This window comes from Grammomys surdaster, unplaced genomic scaffold, assembly GCF_004785775.1.
Source record: "Grammomys surdaster isolate TR1022 unplaced genomic scaffold, NIH_TR_1.0 312, whole genome shotgun sequence".
In the NCBI taxonomy this organism is placed as follows: Eukaryota; Metazoa; Chordata; class Mammalia; order Rodentia; family Muridae; genus Grammomys; species Grammomys surdaster.
This window is the reverse complement of record NW_021604731.1, coordinates 330,086-348,810: the sequence shown is the minus strand read 5'-3', so window position 1 is coordinate 348,810 and position 18,725 is coordinate 330,086. Positions and strand designations below refer to the sequence as shown.

At 39.3% G+C, this 18,725-nt stretch overlaps 2 protein-coding genes across 2 annotated transcripts; one reads left to right on the top strand and one right to left on the bottom strand.

Annotated features, from left to right (window-relative positions):
- Window positions 1–8,850: 8,850 nt before the first annotated feature.
- LOC114629566 (T-complex protein 1 subunit eta) lies at window positions 8,851–10,608 on the bottom strand. The gene has a single exon (XM_028777610.1). The coding sequence runs from the start codon at window positions 10,593–10,595 to the stop codon at window positions 8,961–8,963; it is 1,635 nt and encodes a 544-aa protein (XP_028633443.1). The 5' UTR covers window positions 10,596–10,608; the 3' UTR covers window positions 8,851–8,960.
- A 2,931-nt stretch (window positions 10,609–13,539) lies between these two features.
- Window positions 13,540–13,988, top strand: LOC114629567 (60S ribosomal protein L36a). Its single transcript, XM_028777611.1, has one exon. It carries the CDS (start codon window positions 13,568–13,570, stop codon window positions 13,886–13,888), a length of 321 nt encoding a protein of 106 aa, XP_028633444.1. The 5' UTR covers window positions 13,540–13,567; the 3' UTR covers window positions 13,889–13,988.
- Window positions 13,989–18,725: the final 4,737 nt, after the last annotated feature.

The window sequence follows — 18,725 nt, the reverse complement described above, 5'->3', positions numbered from 1 at the left end:
GCCTCCAGGCAGTCTACTGGAAATGGCAGACTTCAAATTCAATGAGAGACCCTGTCTCAAGGTAGACAGTAATAGAACTTTGGTCTTCATGTGTACACACATGAATGAACACACACACACACACACACATACACACACACACACAGGATCAAGTCTAAACAGCACAGAGAATTTTAAATGTTAAGTAAATGTACAATAACAAGAAATAATTTGGTTTTAGTTTATTTCATGAGAAAGAGGATATTAAAAATGATAGAAACAGTGGTTGAGCCATAACAGCTGCTTATAGTAAAGTAAAACTATCCCACTGATTTTGTGTTTGTCTGCTTTTGCATCGAGGAATATTGATTTTTAAATAGAAAACATTATAACAATAAAGGTCAGCAGAAAATAGAAACTGTGAACATTTATAGACATCCAAGGTTATTTCAACCCAAAACAATGAAGATCAACTAGAAAAGAAAAAAAAATTATTAGGAGGAAACTAGGAGGTAGCTTATAGCAAGTCTGTGAGGTCTAGATTTCTTTTTTTTCTTTTTTCTTTTTCTTTTTTATTTTATTTTATTTTTGTTTTTTCAAGACAGGGTTTTTCTGTATAGCCCTGGCTGTCCTGGAACTCACTCTGTAGACCAGGCTGGCCTCAAACTCAGAAATCCACCTGCCTCTGCCTCCTAAGTGCTGGGATTAAAGGCATGCGCCACCACCGCCCGGCAAGGTCTAGATTTCTGAGCACAGGCCAAGTGCCAAGAGAAATGCTCAGAATCATCTAATAGAATCACTCATTGAAGGTTCAACTTTCACTATTACAATTAGTGCCCAAACTTCCATTGTACTGGACATTAAGGATACTGCCACTAGGATCCCAATTTTGCCTCTCTGGGCACACAATTTTGACATAACCGTGGTTATCACCTATGGTGTTGTAGTAGTTTCAATAGGAATGGCCTCCGTAGGTTCATAGGTTTGAATGCTTGGTCATTGGGGAATGGTGCTACTTGATACCGATTAGGGGTGTGGCCTTGTTGGAGTAGGTGTGTCACTGGCTTTGAGGTTTCAAATGCTCAAGCCAGAACCAGTGTTGCTCTCTCTTCCCACTGCCAGTGATCCAGATGGGGAACTCTTGGCTCTTCCTCCAGCACCACTGTCTGCTTGCACGCTGCCACATTACTTGCCATGCTGATAACAGACTAGATCTCAGAACCTGTAAGCAGACTCCAATTAAATGCTTTCCTTTGTCAGTGTTGCTGTGGTTATGGTTTGTCTTCTCTAAGACAGAAATTGGTACCAGGAACTGGGACACGGTTATGACAGGATTGACGATAGTTCTTGTTTGCAAAATGTGGGCTTTTGACTTTGGACTGGGCAAGGAGTTTAAAGAACTCTTTAAATGGGGGATTAGTGGGTGATTCTAATAGGAGCAGGGAAGACAGTGAAGATGAGAGCAATGCAGATTGTGATGACCCTGCTCAAGAGGTTTCAGAGGAGAAGAATATTAGTAAGCGGCAGAGAGATTGTTCTTGTATTTTGAGCGAGAATGTGGCTGTTTTTTTTTTTGCCTTTGTTTGAAAAATCTGCCTGAGGCTAAATTGAAGAGCTTTTGAATTGATGGCATTGGCAGAAATAATTTCAGGGCAGCCTAGTATTGATTCTGTCGTGTGGCTATTAGCGGTGACTCTCAGCACAGGTCTATAATGAGAAGGAGCAAACTAAGCAAGGAAAATACAAAATGTTTGAGGAGAAAAGGAGCACAAGGAAGTGTCACAGTTCGGTGCTGAGGGTGATAAAAAAATTAAAGAAAAACTGAATCTTAAGTGGAAAACAGAGTGTGGTTACCTTAGGGCAGGGGACACTCAGCTAAGCTTCCAGCTTGTGAAAAGTAATTAAAGAAAAGCTTATGGCAGGGTGTAGCGGTGCTTGCTCCTAATCCCATCCCAGGCAGAGGCAGGCAGACCTCTGAGTTTGAGGCCAGTATGATCTACAGAGTGAGTTCCAGGATAGCCAAGCTTGGCAGTGAAGGGAAGCTTGTGGAAAATCTATTTGAATGAGGGGGCCATGTCCCAGCTCTAGCAAGCAAAAGAACTTGCGAACTTTGGCCTCATTGTTCTGGCTTTAGAGTCAACGATACAAGAAAGGGTTGTGGAATCTACCTCCGATGCTAAGGAAAGCTGCTGAGGCCAGGTGAGTGTCAGGGGTGTCCCTGCACAGAGATCCAGAGAGCCCTTTGCCTGAAACTGTGAAGGTGAAGCCTGGATTGCCTTGGGAACCCCAAGATGTGGCAGATGCCAGAGTCATGGGGGGTACCTGCTGTGGCAAGCTGCTAACAAGGAGTAGGACCAGGCCAAGAAGAGAGAAGTGTGTTGCAGTCAACAAAGCTGAAAGGAATCAGAGATACAAAGAGCGCTTTGACAGGAGACAGGGATGCAGAATCGGAGTCTGCCCCGCTGCTGGTTTTAGGTCTTGCTTTGGTCTAGTCTTTCCTCACTATGCTTCCTGTCTTCCAGTTTGGAATGATAATGCGTATCTTGTGCCACTATATGTTGAAAGTATGTGATCTGCTTTTTTGCTTTGATCTTACAGGGGATTTCAGTTAAGAGATTGTATGAATCTCAGAAGACACTTTGAGCTTTGTACTTTTAAACAGTGCTGAGACTGTGATAGACTATGGGACTTTTGAAGTTGGACTGAATGCATTTTTGCATCATGATATGGCTACAAGCCTGTGGGGACCAGGGCATGGAAGGTGGTGGTTTCAACAGAAATAGCCCCCATAGACTTATAGTTTTGAATGCTTGGTCATTAGGGAGTTACGCTACTTGACAGGGATTAGGAGGCGTGGCCTTGTTGGAGGAAGTGTGTTGCATTTTATAGATTTCAGTTTCAAGTCTCTTATTTCCTTGTTTAAATGTATTCTTAAATATGTAATTATTTTTGATGCTCTTAGACATGGGATTGCTATGTTAATTTACTCTTCAGACAGCTCAATATTAGTATACAAAAAGATAACTAACTAATTTGCATAATTGTTTCTTGAACATTGCTGAAGTTATTATTTTTTCCAGTTTTGTAAAGTTTAGGTTTTTTCTACAGATAAAACTACAAGTTCAGCAGTAGTGTCTGAGTTTGGTGACTGTATATGGGATGGATCCCAAGGTGGGGCAGTGTCTGGATGGCCTTTCCTTCAGTCTCTGCTCCACTCTTTGTCCCTGTATTTTCTTTAGACATGAGCAATTCTGGGTTAATATTTTTGAGATGGGTGGGTGGCACCATCCCTCAACTGGGGGCCATGCCTAACCTCTGGATATGGTCTCTACAGGTTCTCTCCCCCTTTTGTTCAGTATTTCAGTTAGTGTCATCCTCATTGGGTAAAACCCAGACACTATTGCTGATGCCAAGAAGCACTTGCTGACTGGAGCCTGGTATAGCTATCCCCTGAGAGGCTCTGCCAGAGCCTAACCAATACAGAGGTGGATGCTTGCAGCCAACCATCGGACTGAGCACGGGGACACCAATGGAGGAATTAGGGGAAGGACTGAGGGAGCTGAAGGGGTTTGCAACCCCATAGGAAGAACAACAAAATAAACTAACCAGATCCCCCAGAGTTCCCAGGGACTAAACTACCAACCAAAGAGTACACACGGAGGGACTCATGGCTCCAGCCTCATATGTAGCAGTATATGAGACCTTGTCAGGCATCAATGGGAAGAGAGGCCCTTGGTCCTGTGGAGGCTCAATGCCCCAGCATAGGAAAATGCTAGGGTGGGGAGGTGGGAGTAGGTGAGTAGGTGTTTGAGCTCTCTCATAGAAGCAGGGGAGGGGATGGGATAGGGGGTTTGCAGAGGGGAAACCAGGAAGGGGGATAACATTTGAAATGTAAATATATAAAATAACCAATTAAAAGCAAAAAACAAATTTACAAGTTCAGGTTGACTTCTTCATTTCCACGGCAGATGTGTTTTATTTTTGCAATTAGTCTAAGTCTTCTGATTAGTTCTTTGTTGAGTAGTAGTGGCAAAGTAGGCATTCTTGTCTTATTATTTCTCTTTCTTTTACTTTACATGTATGTATGTACGTATGTATGTATGCATGTATGCATTTTATATGTATGCATATACCTAAATGTATATTTCTACATGAGTGCAGGAGTTAATTGAGGTGATATGAGTGTTTGGAATCAAACTCAGGCTCTTTGCGACAGCAGTAAGCACTATTAACCACTGAGCAGCCTCTCTAGCCACCTTTGATTTTGTATTTTATTTGTTTTTACGTTATTTGAGAGAGGTTTGTGTGTCCCAGACTGGCCTTGAACTTTTCTTGTAACAAAGGATGATCTGAAACTCTTAATCTTCCTGCCTTCACTTCCCAAGTGCTGTGACTACAGGCCAGCATTACCATACCCAGCTGAATTCTTGTCAAATACATGATCTTAGATGGAAATGTTCAAGTTTTTAACTGTTTTGTATGACTTTAGCTATGAGCTTTTCACGTATAGCTTTTATTGCATTTAAAGATTTTCCTTCTTCATTTGTTGAGTTATTATCTTGAAAAGAAATTGAATAGTGTTGTCTTAAGAAAATTAACTGTGCTGGTTAGTTTTTGTCAACTTGATACAAGCTAGGGTCATCCGGAAAAAAAGAAATATCAATTGAAGAAGTGCATCTATCAGATTGGCATATATATGTCTGTGGGGACATCTCCTGGACTAATGATTTATGTGAGTGGGCCCAGCCCACTGTGGGTGGTACAACTCCTAGCAAGGAGGTCCTGGGTAGTGTAAGAAATCAAGCTGAACAAAACAGAGCAGGCAAACCTGTAAGCAGCATTCCTCCATGACTCTGGCCTCTGTTTCTCCTTGAGTTTCACCCCTGACTTCCCACAAGAATGGACTGTGATTAACATAAACAAGACAAATAAACCTTTTCTCCCCAAGTTGCTTTTGATCGTAGTGTTTGTCTCAGCAATAGAAACCAAACTGGGACAGTTGACTTTAGCTTTCTTTTTTTCTATTGATGTGGTGTACCACGCTGATTAAATTGCATATGTTGGACCATCTTTATACCCCAAGAATAAATCTCATTTGTCTCCTTTAATGTGTTGATTTTTAGTTTGCTAATTACTTTATTTTTTTAAAGGACTTTTGTTTATATATTTTCAGGAATAGTCACCTTAAATTTTCTTTTCTTCTAGTGTATTTATCTGTCTCTTCCATCAGAGTAATGCCATCATCCTAATGTTGTCCTCATAGGTATTTGAAGTATCATAGTCAGACTTTTTGTTGCTGAGACAAAATGCTCAACAGAATGAACAACTTAGGAGAGAAAAATCGTATTTTGGTTCAGTGGTTTCAGTCCATGATCTGTTGCATGCACTGTTGATTCTAGGTCTGTGGTAAGGCAGACTATTATGGTGATAGGAGGCTACTTCCCTCTTGATGGTAAGGAAGGGGGGAAACACCTGTGTGTGGTGGGCTCAAGTATCTTTAAATACACACCTCTTATGACCTACTTTTCACAGCTAGAACCCAGTCTCTAAAGTTTTACCTTTTTCCAAAAGTTCCAGCATCTGGGGATCAAGCATTTCACACAAGAGCCTGTGGGGTCCTTGCTCTACTCAAACTGAAACAAGAAGTTTGGTTTTCAGCTTCTTTTTTCAAGACTTAGGTAACCGACATTAATACCTTTTAAATGTTTTCTAGGAACAAATAAGACATAATCCTCAAATGCCATACTCAGAAATGTTGAAAGCCCCAAAGGTCAAAATCTCAAATAGTTTGAAACCCCAAAAGGTGAAAACCACAGTCTCCAGTGGTAGGGGCACATAATAGAAGAAAGGCAAGTTTTAAGGAAGGGATTAGTGAGTTTTGGTTACACACAAGATAGTTGGCGCATGTCAGGTGGAATTAATACCCATAAACCTGGAAAACCATTGTTTTGTGTTGGCTGTGACAGTAATGCCAATCTGAATGAACCAGATGGAGAGAAAAAAACAATCTGCTCTCAGCTGAGGTAGGCCCCTCAGGTCAGAGGCCAGAGCAGACAATATTTGATTAAAAAATGCATTATCATGTCATTGACCTTATGAGTAAGTAATATTCATGTGTGTAAAGATGTTTAAACTTTCCTAATAAATGAAGAGGTGTCGCTTTTACACACCTGTATTTAGGAAAGATAAAATTTCTTTTGATTTTGATTCTTTGGCCAGGTGCATATGCTGTGGTAATTTAGCATGGCTTTCTATTAAGCTCATCAAAAGTATTTGATTTGCTCACTCTAGTATGTCAGATAACTATAGTTATACATTTAAATGTACAAAAGTATAGCCATAATTGGGCACATTCAAAAACTCTGTTTAATAAATATTTATGAATATGCTTTGTCTACTTGTAGCTATTATGTTCATGTAACTGTCATCAAGAAACAATAACCAAACATTAGGCGGAGTTCATGAAATCCTGCAGAAGAGGGGGAGGAAGGATTGTAGGAGCCAGAGGGGTCAAGGACTCCACAAGAAAACCCACAGGAACAGCAAACCTGGATTCATAGAGGCTCACTGAAACTGAATCAACAACCAAGGAGCCTGCATGGGTCTAACCTACGTCTACTGAATATATGATACAGTTGCGTAGCTTGGTGTTCTTGTGGGACTCCTAACAGTGGAAATGGGAGGTGTCTTTCTTTGGCCTGTTCTTGAGAATCCTTTCCTCCTACTGGGTTGCTTCATCCAATCTTAACATGAAAGAAGGTGTCTAACCTTATTGCAACTTCATAGGCCATGCTTAGTTGATATCCCTGGAAGGCCTGCCCTTTTCTGAAGGGACATGGAGGAGGAGTGGATGGGGAGAATGGAGGAGGTGGGGGATGAAGGGAAAAGGGGTAACTGAGGTCAGGATATAATATATGAGAGAATAAATTGATAAATAAAAATGAATGAAAAAGGAAATCTGAGTGTTATGATGGAAATATATGTGCCTTGCAATTTTCTTTATTTTGAAAAGTACAAACATTCAGTCACATTTTGTATTTCTCAAATAAATCTCCATTTATAAATGCAAATGTGTGCTTTGAAAGTACTTAAAAAGTATTTTTCAAGAATAACATTTTTATATTCCCAGTCAGTTTTCAACATATTGGAAAGCTTTGAGCTTTCCAGAATTTAGATTTTAGGAATTTTGATATTTCAACATTTATGATGATGGCATCCAGGATTTTTCTTTTCCGAGTTATGATCCCAGTGCTGTAGAATTCATTTCTAAAGCCATCTGGTCCTGGGCTTTACTTTGTTGGGAGATTTTTTGATTGTTTATTTAATCTCCTTAACTATTATAAATCTGGTCATATTTTATATTTCTTCATAATTCACTCAGTGCACCTTATGTTTCTAGGAATTTATTCTTTTCTTCAATTTTTCTGGTTTACTGTTGTGCATTTTTTTCTTGTAGTCTCTTACACTCCTTTACTTTTGTGACATCAATAGTAATTTATCTCCCGAATTCTTGATTTTATTTATTTGAGTCTTTTCTTCTTCTAGCAAAAAGTTTGTCAGTTCTGTGGGTCTATAAAAGGCAAATCTAACCTCACTGACTGATCTGTTAACTCTCACTTGTACATGTCATGTATACCATTTCTCATCTTTACCTTTCCTTCTCATCAGCTAACTTCGGGCTTGGCTTCTCCTCTTCCTCCACCTTTGGCTGAGATAGGACCTCAGGTAGCCCAAGTTAATCTAGAACTCACAAAACTCAGAGTCCTCTGCCTCAGACTCCCCAGCACTGGGAATATAAGCAAGCATATGTTACCACATCAAGTACTTTGAGGGTGAAGATTTAGATTGTTTCTTTCCTCATTTACAATGTGGGTATTCATCTTCATAGTCACCATTACCAGTTTTATTCCTATTTTTGCTTTGGCTGCAAAATCTGCATGCTTAGCTATATTATATTTTCATGTTTTTCATAGTATTTTCTACCAGCACTTTGACTTTATTCTCTAAGTATTTGGCTGTTTGCTACTGTGTCAATTAATCTCCATATGTTTGTTCATTTCCTTTCTACAGTTTGTTTTTAATTTCATCCTTGTGTTTGGAAAAGAGAACTTGGTATGATTTCCATCTCCTTAAACATTGTAAGACTTCTTCTGTGACATAACACATAGCATACCACACACAATGTATATTCAAAGAAGAATGTATATTCTGCTATGGTTAGGTGCACTGTTCTATACGTTTAGGCCCATTTGTTCACAATGTTGTTTAGGTACTCTGTTTCCTATTGATCCTCTGAAGTCTCCTGATGAATATATTCTTATTGTATTGCTGTCACTTCTTTCTTCATTTCTTAACAAATTTAGATTTTCTGATAGTCCTGCATGCACATTTATCATTGTTTAGTTTTCCTAGTTAATTCATATTGTTATTGTTGCATAAAGTTCTTATTTATCTATTGTGACAGCTTTTAAGTCTACTCTGTTTTCCCAAAAATGGACATTTCTGCTCTCTTTTTGTTGCAATTCGAATAATATACATTTTTTTTGCCTTTCACTGTCTGTCTTTGAGTCTGAATTGGGTCTTTTGTAGACAGTCTGTAATTGGATATTGATTTTTAAAATCCATTTAGACATCTTCTGTCACTTGATTGGCAAGCTTAATCCATTATCACTTAATGTAATGGTTGCTAGGGAACATATTTGCTCATTATTTTCTAATTTGTAGATCTTGCCATTCTTTTCCCACATTACTGTATTCTTTTTTTTTTCTTTTTTTTTTTTTGCAGGCCAATACAATTCTTTATTTCTGTTTCCAAGTATTCACAACTCAAACTCTTAGGCAGGGAAATGTTTATGAAAAAAAAAAAAACTCTTGACCAAATAACCTTACATTTTATTTAAATAACCTCCAGTGAGAACACAGCCTACTAATAAACCATTTTCTCACCCCATTCACCTCACAAGGAGGTATAAGACTGCCTCTCAATGGAAGCGGCCCTGGCCTCTGCCTCGGCCAGCTGCTGGAGCTGGAGCATCCACTGTGGAGCGGGGGTTCTTGATAGTCTCATCCACCGACACAATAAGGCACGCGGCCTCAGAAGCTGCTGTCAGAGCATTGATGCGCACCATGGCTGGCTCCCACACAAACGCCTGGAAGTTGTCAGCGATGTCCTCATTGTTGATGTCCACCCCATACCACATGCCCCCTTGTGCATGTCGAGCCCGCAGCTTGTTGAGGATGTTTGTGGCATCAAAGCCAGCATTGTCACATAGCTGTCGTGGAATAATCTCCAGGGCCTTGGCATAGGCCCCAATCAGCAGCTGCTGCTTCCCTGGGATGGTCCTTGAGTAATCCCGCAAGTATTTGGAGAGCTCCATCTCAATGGCTCCACCACCAGCCACCACAGAGTCATTCTTGATGGCCCTCCTCACAATCATGATGGCATCATGTAGGGACCTCTCTGTCTCCTCCATAAACTGCTCAGCGCCACCACGGAGGATGATGGTACATGTCTTGGCCTTTGGGCAGCCAGTGAAGAAATTGTACCTCTCCCCTCCAATTTGAGTCTCTTCAAACACCTGGCAGCGGCCAAGCACATCCTGACTCAGAGCATTCACACTGGTCTGGATTGAGCCTCCACAAGCCATCATTGTCCTCTTCAGATCCTCCTCAGGCACTCGGCCAGCACAGAACATGTCCCTATCAGCAAAGTACTGGGTGGCCACATCCCCAATAGGGAGTTTAGACAAGATGACTTTGGCTCCTGACTGATGGATCTTCTCTAACTTGTCATAGAGAATGTTCCACTCAGCGTCAACAATTGCCTGGTAATCCTCCACTGTGTGGACTCTGATTTCAGCATTGTCTTTCTCTGCTTTCAGCTCTAGTTCAACATTTAAGAGGGCAATCTTGGGGTTCTTATACTTTTTGGGCTGCATTTCAAACCCAGCATAGGAGAAAGTCTTCTTGAATACAACACCAGCCACCAGCTGAGACTCCTCTAGGGCTCCGCCCTGCACCTTCTTGATGCCGATCATTTTAAGCTGCAGCAACTCGTCAAGCATCATCACAGCATCCACCACCATCTTGGCGAAGAAGACCTTCTGCTGGGAGATCAGCTTGGAGCTCAGGGCTGTCATTGCACATTTCTCTAGCATCTTCCTCTGTTCTACTTTATCTTGCTTCTTCACAGTCACAGCTATCTCTTTGATTTTGTTAACAGCCAGCTGGGTGGCTGTGCGGAAAGCTCGGATGATGATCTGGGGGTGTAGACCTTCCTCCACGTAGGGCTTCACCTGCTTCAGAAACTCCGCAGCCAGCAGGGTCACTGAGGTGGTGCCATCACCTACCTCGGCATCTTGGGATTTGGCAATGTCCACTAAAGTCTTTGCTGCAGGATGGACAACATCGAGGAGTTTCAGAATTGTGGCTCCATCATTAGAAATTGTTGCTTTGCCTCGGCCATCCACAATAAGTTTGTCCATGCCACGGGGACCCAGGGTGGTTCTTACAGCCTCAGCAATCACTTGGCAGGCACTGATGTTGCTCACGAGCTGAGGGATGCCTTGGGAGCTATCAGTACCCTCTTTCAACAGGATAACTGGTGTGGGCATCATCTTGGAAGCGGCTTCTGGTCACATTACTGTATTCTTTTTGTTTTGTTTTGTAGTGATGTGCTTTTGGAATGTGATTCTTTTTTTTTTTTTTTCATTTTATCCTAGATACATTTTCTTTGTGGTTACCATAGGACTTACATAAAACACCCATAATTACAAAAAGCTATTTTAAGCAGACTACAACTTAACTTTAATCACACACAAAACCCCCACTTTCCCATCTCTATCCCCAGAGACTTTTTATGTTATTCATATTCCAATTTAAATCCTTTATATTCCTGACCATTAAACATATTTTATAGTTCAGATTTTTGTCTTTTAACTTCTGTGCAATAGCCAAAATCGACTTGAGCACCACTATTATAGTATCACAGAATTATGTATTTGTCTATAGTTTTCCTGACCATAAAACTTTGTATTTTCATACGCCTCATTTCGTTGTATTCACTTTTTGTTCATTTCAACTGAAAAAAAAACCTCAATTTTGTATGTCTTATAGGGAAAATGATGGTGCATGCCCACAAATTTATCTTACTTGGAATTATCCTTGTTTTCATTTCTGAATAAGAGTTTTGTCAGATACTGAATTTTGGTTAGTAGGTTTTTCTTTTTGTCTATAGTGGGGTGTGTGTGTGTTTAGTTTTTTCTATTTTTTCTCATCTAAAACTTCCATGGAACATCCTTCCATATGTTCTCATTTCTTCACAAATTCATGGCCTCTTATTCTTTAGTTATTATGGTTGCATATTTACACAGAAATTTGTAGATATAACCATCTGAGTTCATTTGGTGCTGCTCATATAGTGCCCATATGGTGTTGTTTAGAATTGGATAACTTTTCAGGGAACTTGTTTCTGAAAAGACTGATTTTCCTACATGGAAAGAACTTGAGATCATTACTTCCTACTACCAACAAAGGTAAATCCTTTGATTTATGTGCCTACAGGCAGACACCCAGAGAAGACATAGTTATACAAAGATTTGAAGCCTCTAGAATCTTTTACCCATGCTTATTGGTTAAATTTTTACATGTGAGCCCTGTTCATGACCGAGAGATGCCAAAGTCCTATAGATATAGAGAAGAAAACTGAAGAAAGAAGTTATTAATTGACTGTTGTAGGCATATTTTTTCACAGCCTACTTTTAATAATGGTTCAACCGCCCCTCTAGCCTACCACCCACCAGAGGTAGTGGGAAAGAAAAGTTATTAGGATACAGGGAAGGAGACCTGTTTAGAAATAGTTCTTTGGGGCAATTCCAATCTCCAATGTTCTCAGTCCAGTATGCTAGCAAACACCAAACATGAATCAGCAACTGCAGATCAGTCCACTAGTCAAACCCCACACAGGAATCAGCTAGAAGAAACCGTGAAGCTTGCCAACCAGTTGGTGGTGTCATGGGTGCAGTTTCCTGTGATATATAGAAGACACTATCTCACAGCAGATGCTCTGGTCCTCTGGTTCTTACAATCTGTTGGTCTCTTCCTCTGTAATGTTTCCTAAGACTTCTGTGTAAGGAGATTGTAGATGTATCAGTTAGGGGCTTTTGCATTTTGGCCAGTGTGTCTTACTGTAGCACTTTCTGTCTGCTACAGAAAGACTCTTCTTTGATGAGGAGGAAGAGAGAGCCATAGTTATATATAAAGTTAGGTTCTGTTTACTCATTTTCATTCTCTTTTCATTTTGTTCTTATGAGACAGTTTCAAATGAGATGCTTTCATCTTCAAATTCAGAAATGCTTTGTTCTACTTGATAAAAATCTGCTGTCAAACTTCTTTAGTGAATTTCTTATTTATTTATGTATTTATTTATGTATTTATGTATTTATTTCATATTTTGGTTATAAAATATTTCCTTGGTTCTTTCATATATAAACATATTCATATATGTTTAATTTTGCTCATTTTGTGAACTCATAGAGCATTTTTATATCAGATATACCCTTTTCATATTTCATATACTTCTATTTTCTTTAGATTCAGGTTCCAGCATTTTGTAAAACTCCTTTTTTCATCCCTTCAACCCCCATTTGTATATATAAGATTTTGACAATTCTGTGTTTTTATTTATGTTTTGAACAGTACAGCCATCTCTCTTAGTCATTATGAACAGGGCTTACAAGGGTTAAAATCTTAACCAATTATCATGGCCAAAAGATTTCAGAGGCTTCAGATCTTTGTGTGTGTGAATACGTCTTTTCAAGATATACACGTGTAGGCACCTAAGTCAAAGGATTTGCCAGTTTGCTGTTTGCAGGAAGTAATAATCTCAAGATTTCTTTGTGTCTTTGTGCTATACTACAGTTCATCTTAAGATGTGCAGTATGCCTTCTAAGCCTTTTATCCTCAGAAGCTCAAAGAATCTAAACATTGCTGGATCCTGTCAGCTCCCAAGTCAAGCTTAGTACAAGCCAATCTTTCAGCTGTATCACGATATTCTCTCTCCCTTGAAGTGAAAGGCTACTTTTGAGAGCTGTTCTGTGAGTCCTATATGTATATAGGCAACAGCATACTAGCGAGCTCATTTTTCTTCTTAAGGGTGCACAGCAATTCTCCAGAATGTGATAACTTCTTGATAGTCAAGACACAAGCAAAAATAGTAAAAAACATAGAGAGTTGAAATTTTGGATATACAGGTCAGTCATTTCTTTCTGTCTGTAGGGATAAGCATGGAACTAAGAGAAATCTCCTCCCAATACCACTGCACTGTACTAGAGAGGGAGATTATGTAATGAGGGTTCATGTATCCCACAGGCTTTTAATGAGGTTGGATTCAAGTTTGCATGTCATAAAGGGAACATATCACTAATTTCAAGGTGTCTCACAGATCAATACCTGTGTGAATCTTTATCTCCATGAAATGAAAGATGGCCCTGCCAATATGATAATTTTGCTCTATGGCTTGGGGCTTCTTCAAAGAGGAGAGAAATAAAATTATATTGTGGCTTTCTGAGCTGATAGCGCTCCTGCCAACATGGTGAACGTTCCTAAGACCCGCCGGACATTCTGCAAGAAATGTGGGAAGCACCAACCCCACAAGGTGACCCAGTACAAGAAGGGCAAGGATTCTTTGTATGCCCAGGGTAAGCGGCGTTATGACAGGAAACAGAGTGGCTATGGTGGTCAGACTAAGCCTATTTTCCGCAAAAAGGCTAAAACTACAAAGAAGATCGTGCTGCGACTGGAGTGTGTCGAGCCCAACTGCAGATCTAAGAGGATGCTGGCTATTAAGAGGTGCAAGCATTTTGAACTGGGAGGCGACAAGAAGAGAAAGGGCCAAGTGATCCAGTTCTAAGCTGATTTTGTTATGAAGACAGTAAAATCTTGACCTTTCACCCCCTTTGATTGTCTTTGGTGAGGGAATAAATTAAAGCTTTCATAAATTGAAAAAAAAATTATATTGTGCTTGTGAATTTTTTAGTATTTATATTTATTTATTTATTTAGGCAGGGTTTTGCTCTGTATTCCTGGCTGTCCTTGAATTCACAGAGATCCAACTGCCTCTGCCCCCTGAGTGCTGGGATTAAAGTGAGGGGGCACTATGCCTGGCTGGTATTTTTACTTTTTATACAGCAAAACCTTATCCTAATGGTTAAGAGATAAGCTTTCTTTGTATAGTAGATAAAACAACAAAATACTTAAAACTTTACAAATCTAGAATATATTAAATCCAAGGTTCAGTATTTTCTTCTTCCAAATAAATGTTTTGCAAGAGAAATTTTTCAAATTATGTTCTTGACCAAAAATGGGGAACTGATTTTTACATTGTGAGATTATGTAAAATATAGTTAGGAAAGCAAATCCTCCTATTATTTATTTACCCATAGCATATTGGGTTAAGAAGGATGAATGAGAGATCCAGGTGCTAATTCATTAGCCATTAGTCTACTTCGATTTGTATGTCTTTGGGCTGGATGCAAGTCCACAGCAGAAACAACAATTATTTTGTAGTAAACAAATGGTCTGATCTACATTTAGTGATCGAGTAATTGAAATAAGCCCAATAGAAGGTATACTAGCTCTCAAATTTAAAAATACTGAGATAAGATATACCCAAGTTTCCATAATATTTGTCTGGCATCAAAAAAGCCCGTTATGTTATCATGATGCTGTTTAGAAGGCCAAATATATTAAAGGTTTTTCCATAGATTACTGGCATGCAGTAATCTATGCATACTAGTTACCTGCATAGTTCCTCTGAATCTGGTTATCTACCATTTCTAAATTCTAATTTAATTGTCTCATGCAAAATATAAGTTAAAATTCTCTATTCTTAACAAAAATAGGGAGCTAAATTGTGCTTTATTTATATTTATATAATTTATTTATATTATAATATATATTACTTCTTGTGGTTGTGAATTTTTACTAAATATGAGGCATTGGGCTCTATCTTGAAAGAATAGATTAATGATCTTCTATAATATTTTAGTTGAGGAAGAAAATATAATTAGAAGCTGAAGAAACAGAGATTTTTCTTTTATATTTAACTAAGCCTGACTTTTATTAACCAGCAGTAAATCAAAACTCTCTCTGTCTCTGTCTCTCTGTCTCTGTCTCTCTGTATCTCTCTCAGGTTTTCAAGAAGCAGCTCAAATTGAAGAGAACCCAAAGACATTTTCAGGACTGTTTTTCAGTTATAAGAGATTAGTAAAGTAAGTGGAAATGATTGAATTCTCCCCTGGCATTTAAAGGACTGACTGAAAAGAATGGAGGCAAGAGTTCATTCACTCATGTACTCCTTAATCCCTCTCTCCAGATCTGCCCACACACATGGCTTTCTGTCACACATCTTCAGCTTCCCCACTGCAGAGCCAGCTAGCCTTGCAAAAAGATTAATTTTATTCCGTCTCATGCACCAACAAGGAAATTTGTCATCTTGAATCTTTATTATCAGCATGGTTTCTCCTTTCACTTTAGAAGATAAGTCAGTCTCTCGGTCTCCCTCCCCCCCCCCTCTCTCTCTCTCTCACACACACACACACACACACACTTTAGGCTTGTGAATGGGAAACACTTAGTTTAAGAATCATTAAAAAAGAAGAAATAAAACAAGCAAAAAGCCCAATCTCTATGACTCTTTTCTATGAAGAACTGATTTAGGAAGACACAAAAATTGGTTGAGCAGCAGTAATCTATTTATTGAAGCAAGCACACACAGAACAATAAGGTTTGGAGACCAATGTCTAACATCTATGCAGAGGCACATACACAAAGCTTAACCCTTTGTAGGTGTTACTCTAGCCATCCTATGAGAAAGATTCTGTTATAATTGTCAGTTTACAAATGAAAGGACTAAATCTTAGGAAAAGCAAAAGCATTTTCAAGGTCACAGAGCTTGGTTTGGTGGAGAAGGAATGTGATATCAGGTTATGTTTTAATACTTCCATTCATTCACTGTTCAAGAGTTTAGGAATAGTCTATTCTCCATCATTCTTTCAAATTTAACTTTGACAGCATACTCATTCTTTGCTTTTTTTGTTTCCTTCTACAGATATCCAATTTCTCTCCCAAAGCACAGTGAGCTACCTCCAATAAACAGAACCTGTGGGCTGGAGATATGGCTCAACAGTTAAGAGTGCTTGCTGGGCAATCATGCAAACCAAAGTTCAGATCCCACCACGCATGTAATGAACCTTATATCGCATAAACATCAGTCCCTCCAACTCTGAAGAATCTCAGACATTCTTTGGACCTCTGTTTGAACACAGACACATGTATCTGCAAACACATGTGCACACGTGTGTGCTCACACACACAAATTAATTGATTAATTATATCTTCAAAAAGACAAAAAAGAAAAATGCTAGGTAGCACACACCAATAGTTCCAATACTTGGGAGGCAGAGGAAAGCACGTCTCTGTGACTGTGAGTCCAGCCTGGTCTGCATAGAAATTTCCAGGTCAAACAGCAAGACCTTGATTAAAAAATAAGAAGAAAGGCAAAAAGTCAAAACCTGCAAGAATCCAGACCTCTTTCTTTTGCATCATATACATACTTAAGCAAAAGAATCATTTACAGGACTCTGTAAGGGACAAGACCTTTAAGTAAGGCCGGGTATGGGCACTGTAGCAACAGCGGAATGTACTTGTATTATATTTCTTTTTCACTTTTGCTTTCCTCTTCATAGGTTTATCCCTAAGCATGCTTTCTTCTTGCAGTCATATGAAGACCGCATATGGCTGCAGGTTAATTCTCCTACTTTAGCAACCCAGAGTTCCCAATGATTCTAGATAATGAAGCTCATAATGGTTTCTGGTTGGGCAGGCTTGTGATATGCATAAGCACACACACACACACACACACACACACACACACACACACACACACACACATCGACACTTGAATACACATGACTGTTCTAGCTCCTGTTAGATCATATGTTTTGGGAATGAGGGATGGTGTTTCTTAAAGGAGACTCATGATTGTACCACTGGGAAAAGGAAATAGAAACTGGTAGGCAATCGTCTTCATTCTCAAGTCTATCCATATAACTTTTTCATACCACGTTGTGCTTCGTTTCTGAAGCTTATCTCCAGCAACACCCTTGCACCCTGAGTTTTTGTTTTATTTTCTAACATATTTATTGAGATTATATACTTAAATGCACGTGCATATACATAATGTTATAAGGGTCTGTGATTCATGGATATTGATACCTCAGACTTAAATAGTATGCAAGAGCAAAGAGAGTTTATTCTGTAGAGAACCTGCCTGCAGGGATCAACCATACATCAGGACAGAAGACAGTCTGAGGTGTGGACTTTGCACGGTCAATTTAAAGCCTGTTTAGGGTGGGAGTGGATGATTTTTACCTTTCTTTCACTTGGCTCTATCTCCAGGGGTATGGGTGTCTTTGTGATCGAATAAGGCTCTGGGGGATTTGGGGAACTTGTGCTGATTAACTATACATGGCTCAAGCTAGATGGTAGGGCAGCTTCTACAGCTCCTGATTGGCTGCTCTTGAAGTTGGTTCAGGATAAGTGGTGGGGCAGCTTCCTGATTGGCTGCCTGTAAGTCCCCTAGGGTTGACTTGTTTTGGAATTTTCCAGTTCTTGGAAATAAAGCTTAGTCCTAGTCTCCCAAACTGCCAGTTTGCAGCCTGTCATGGAGGTTCTGGCTGACTCAGTCCTTTCAATATGTAACTTCAAGTCATTTTTATAGGCTGACTCTGCTTTTCTCTGTGTTGTTTTACCTTTAGTTAGCTTCTTTCTGGCAGTTAAATGATGGTCATTTAATGATAACCTGATTATATATAGTTTATGTATATGTATAATAGCATATGTGCAATTTCTTTCTCTACCATAATACTGTAAAATCACACTCAGGTTTGAAGATTGAATTATCGCTGTTCTTCTGCCGGTACCCCATTCCTATCCTGCTTCATATGTTGTTTTGTTTGGTGGATATTACTTCCATTGACTCACTTGCTCAGAGCAGAAAGAACAATTATGCCCTCATCTTTTCCCCTTACTCTCCCCATTCCATTAGTCACCACATTCTGTATATTTCCTCTGCTTATATCTGTTGATACTTTGCAAATCTCTCTATTCTTTCTATTATTATCCTAATCCAGTGTCCTGTTTGAAGGTTTTTGTTAACTTGACACAAGCTAGAGTTATCTGAGAAGAGGGAATCTGGCATTTTCTTAGAGATCAATGGGGGAAGTGTCCAGCATGGTGGGCGGTGCCATCTCTGGGCTGGTGGTCCTGGGTTCTATAAGAAAGCAGACTGAGCAAGCTATGAGAAGCAAGGCAGTAAGCATCACCCTTCTATAGTTTGTTCAGTTCTTGTCTTCAGTTCCTGCCTGAATTCCTTCAGTGATAGAGTGTGATCTGAGAGTTGTAAACTTGAATAAACACATTTTTCCTGAAGTTGCATTTTGGTTATGGTATTTTACCATAGCAATAGAGGCCTTAAGAAAAACATCCAACTTTTTCATTTGTTATTTTACTTCCCACCTGGCAAATCTCCTTTCAAAAATAGTTTCTGATTTTTCAGAAGAGTAATTTTTTTAAAATCACATATGTAAAATCATAGGGCTCTCCTCATTATACTCATTGATTATCCCTTGCCGATGATTGTCATGGTCACCAGTCTTTACTCTTGAAGAAAAGGCTTAAGCTGATAA

Coding starts and splice junctions, on each gene's coding strand:
- LOC114629566 (XM_028777610.1), bottom strand. CDS start 10,595: ATGATGCCCACACCAGTTATCCTGTTGAAAGAGGGTACTGATAGCTCC.
- LOC114629567 (XM_028777611.1), top strand. CDS start 13,568: ATGGTGAACGTTCCTAAGACCCGCCGGACATTCTGCAAGAAATGTGGG.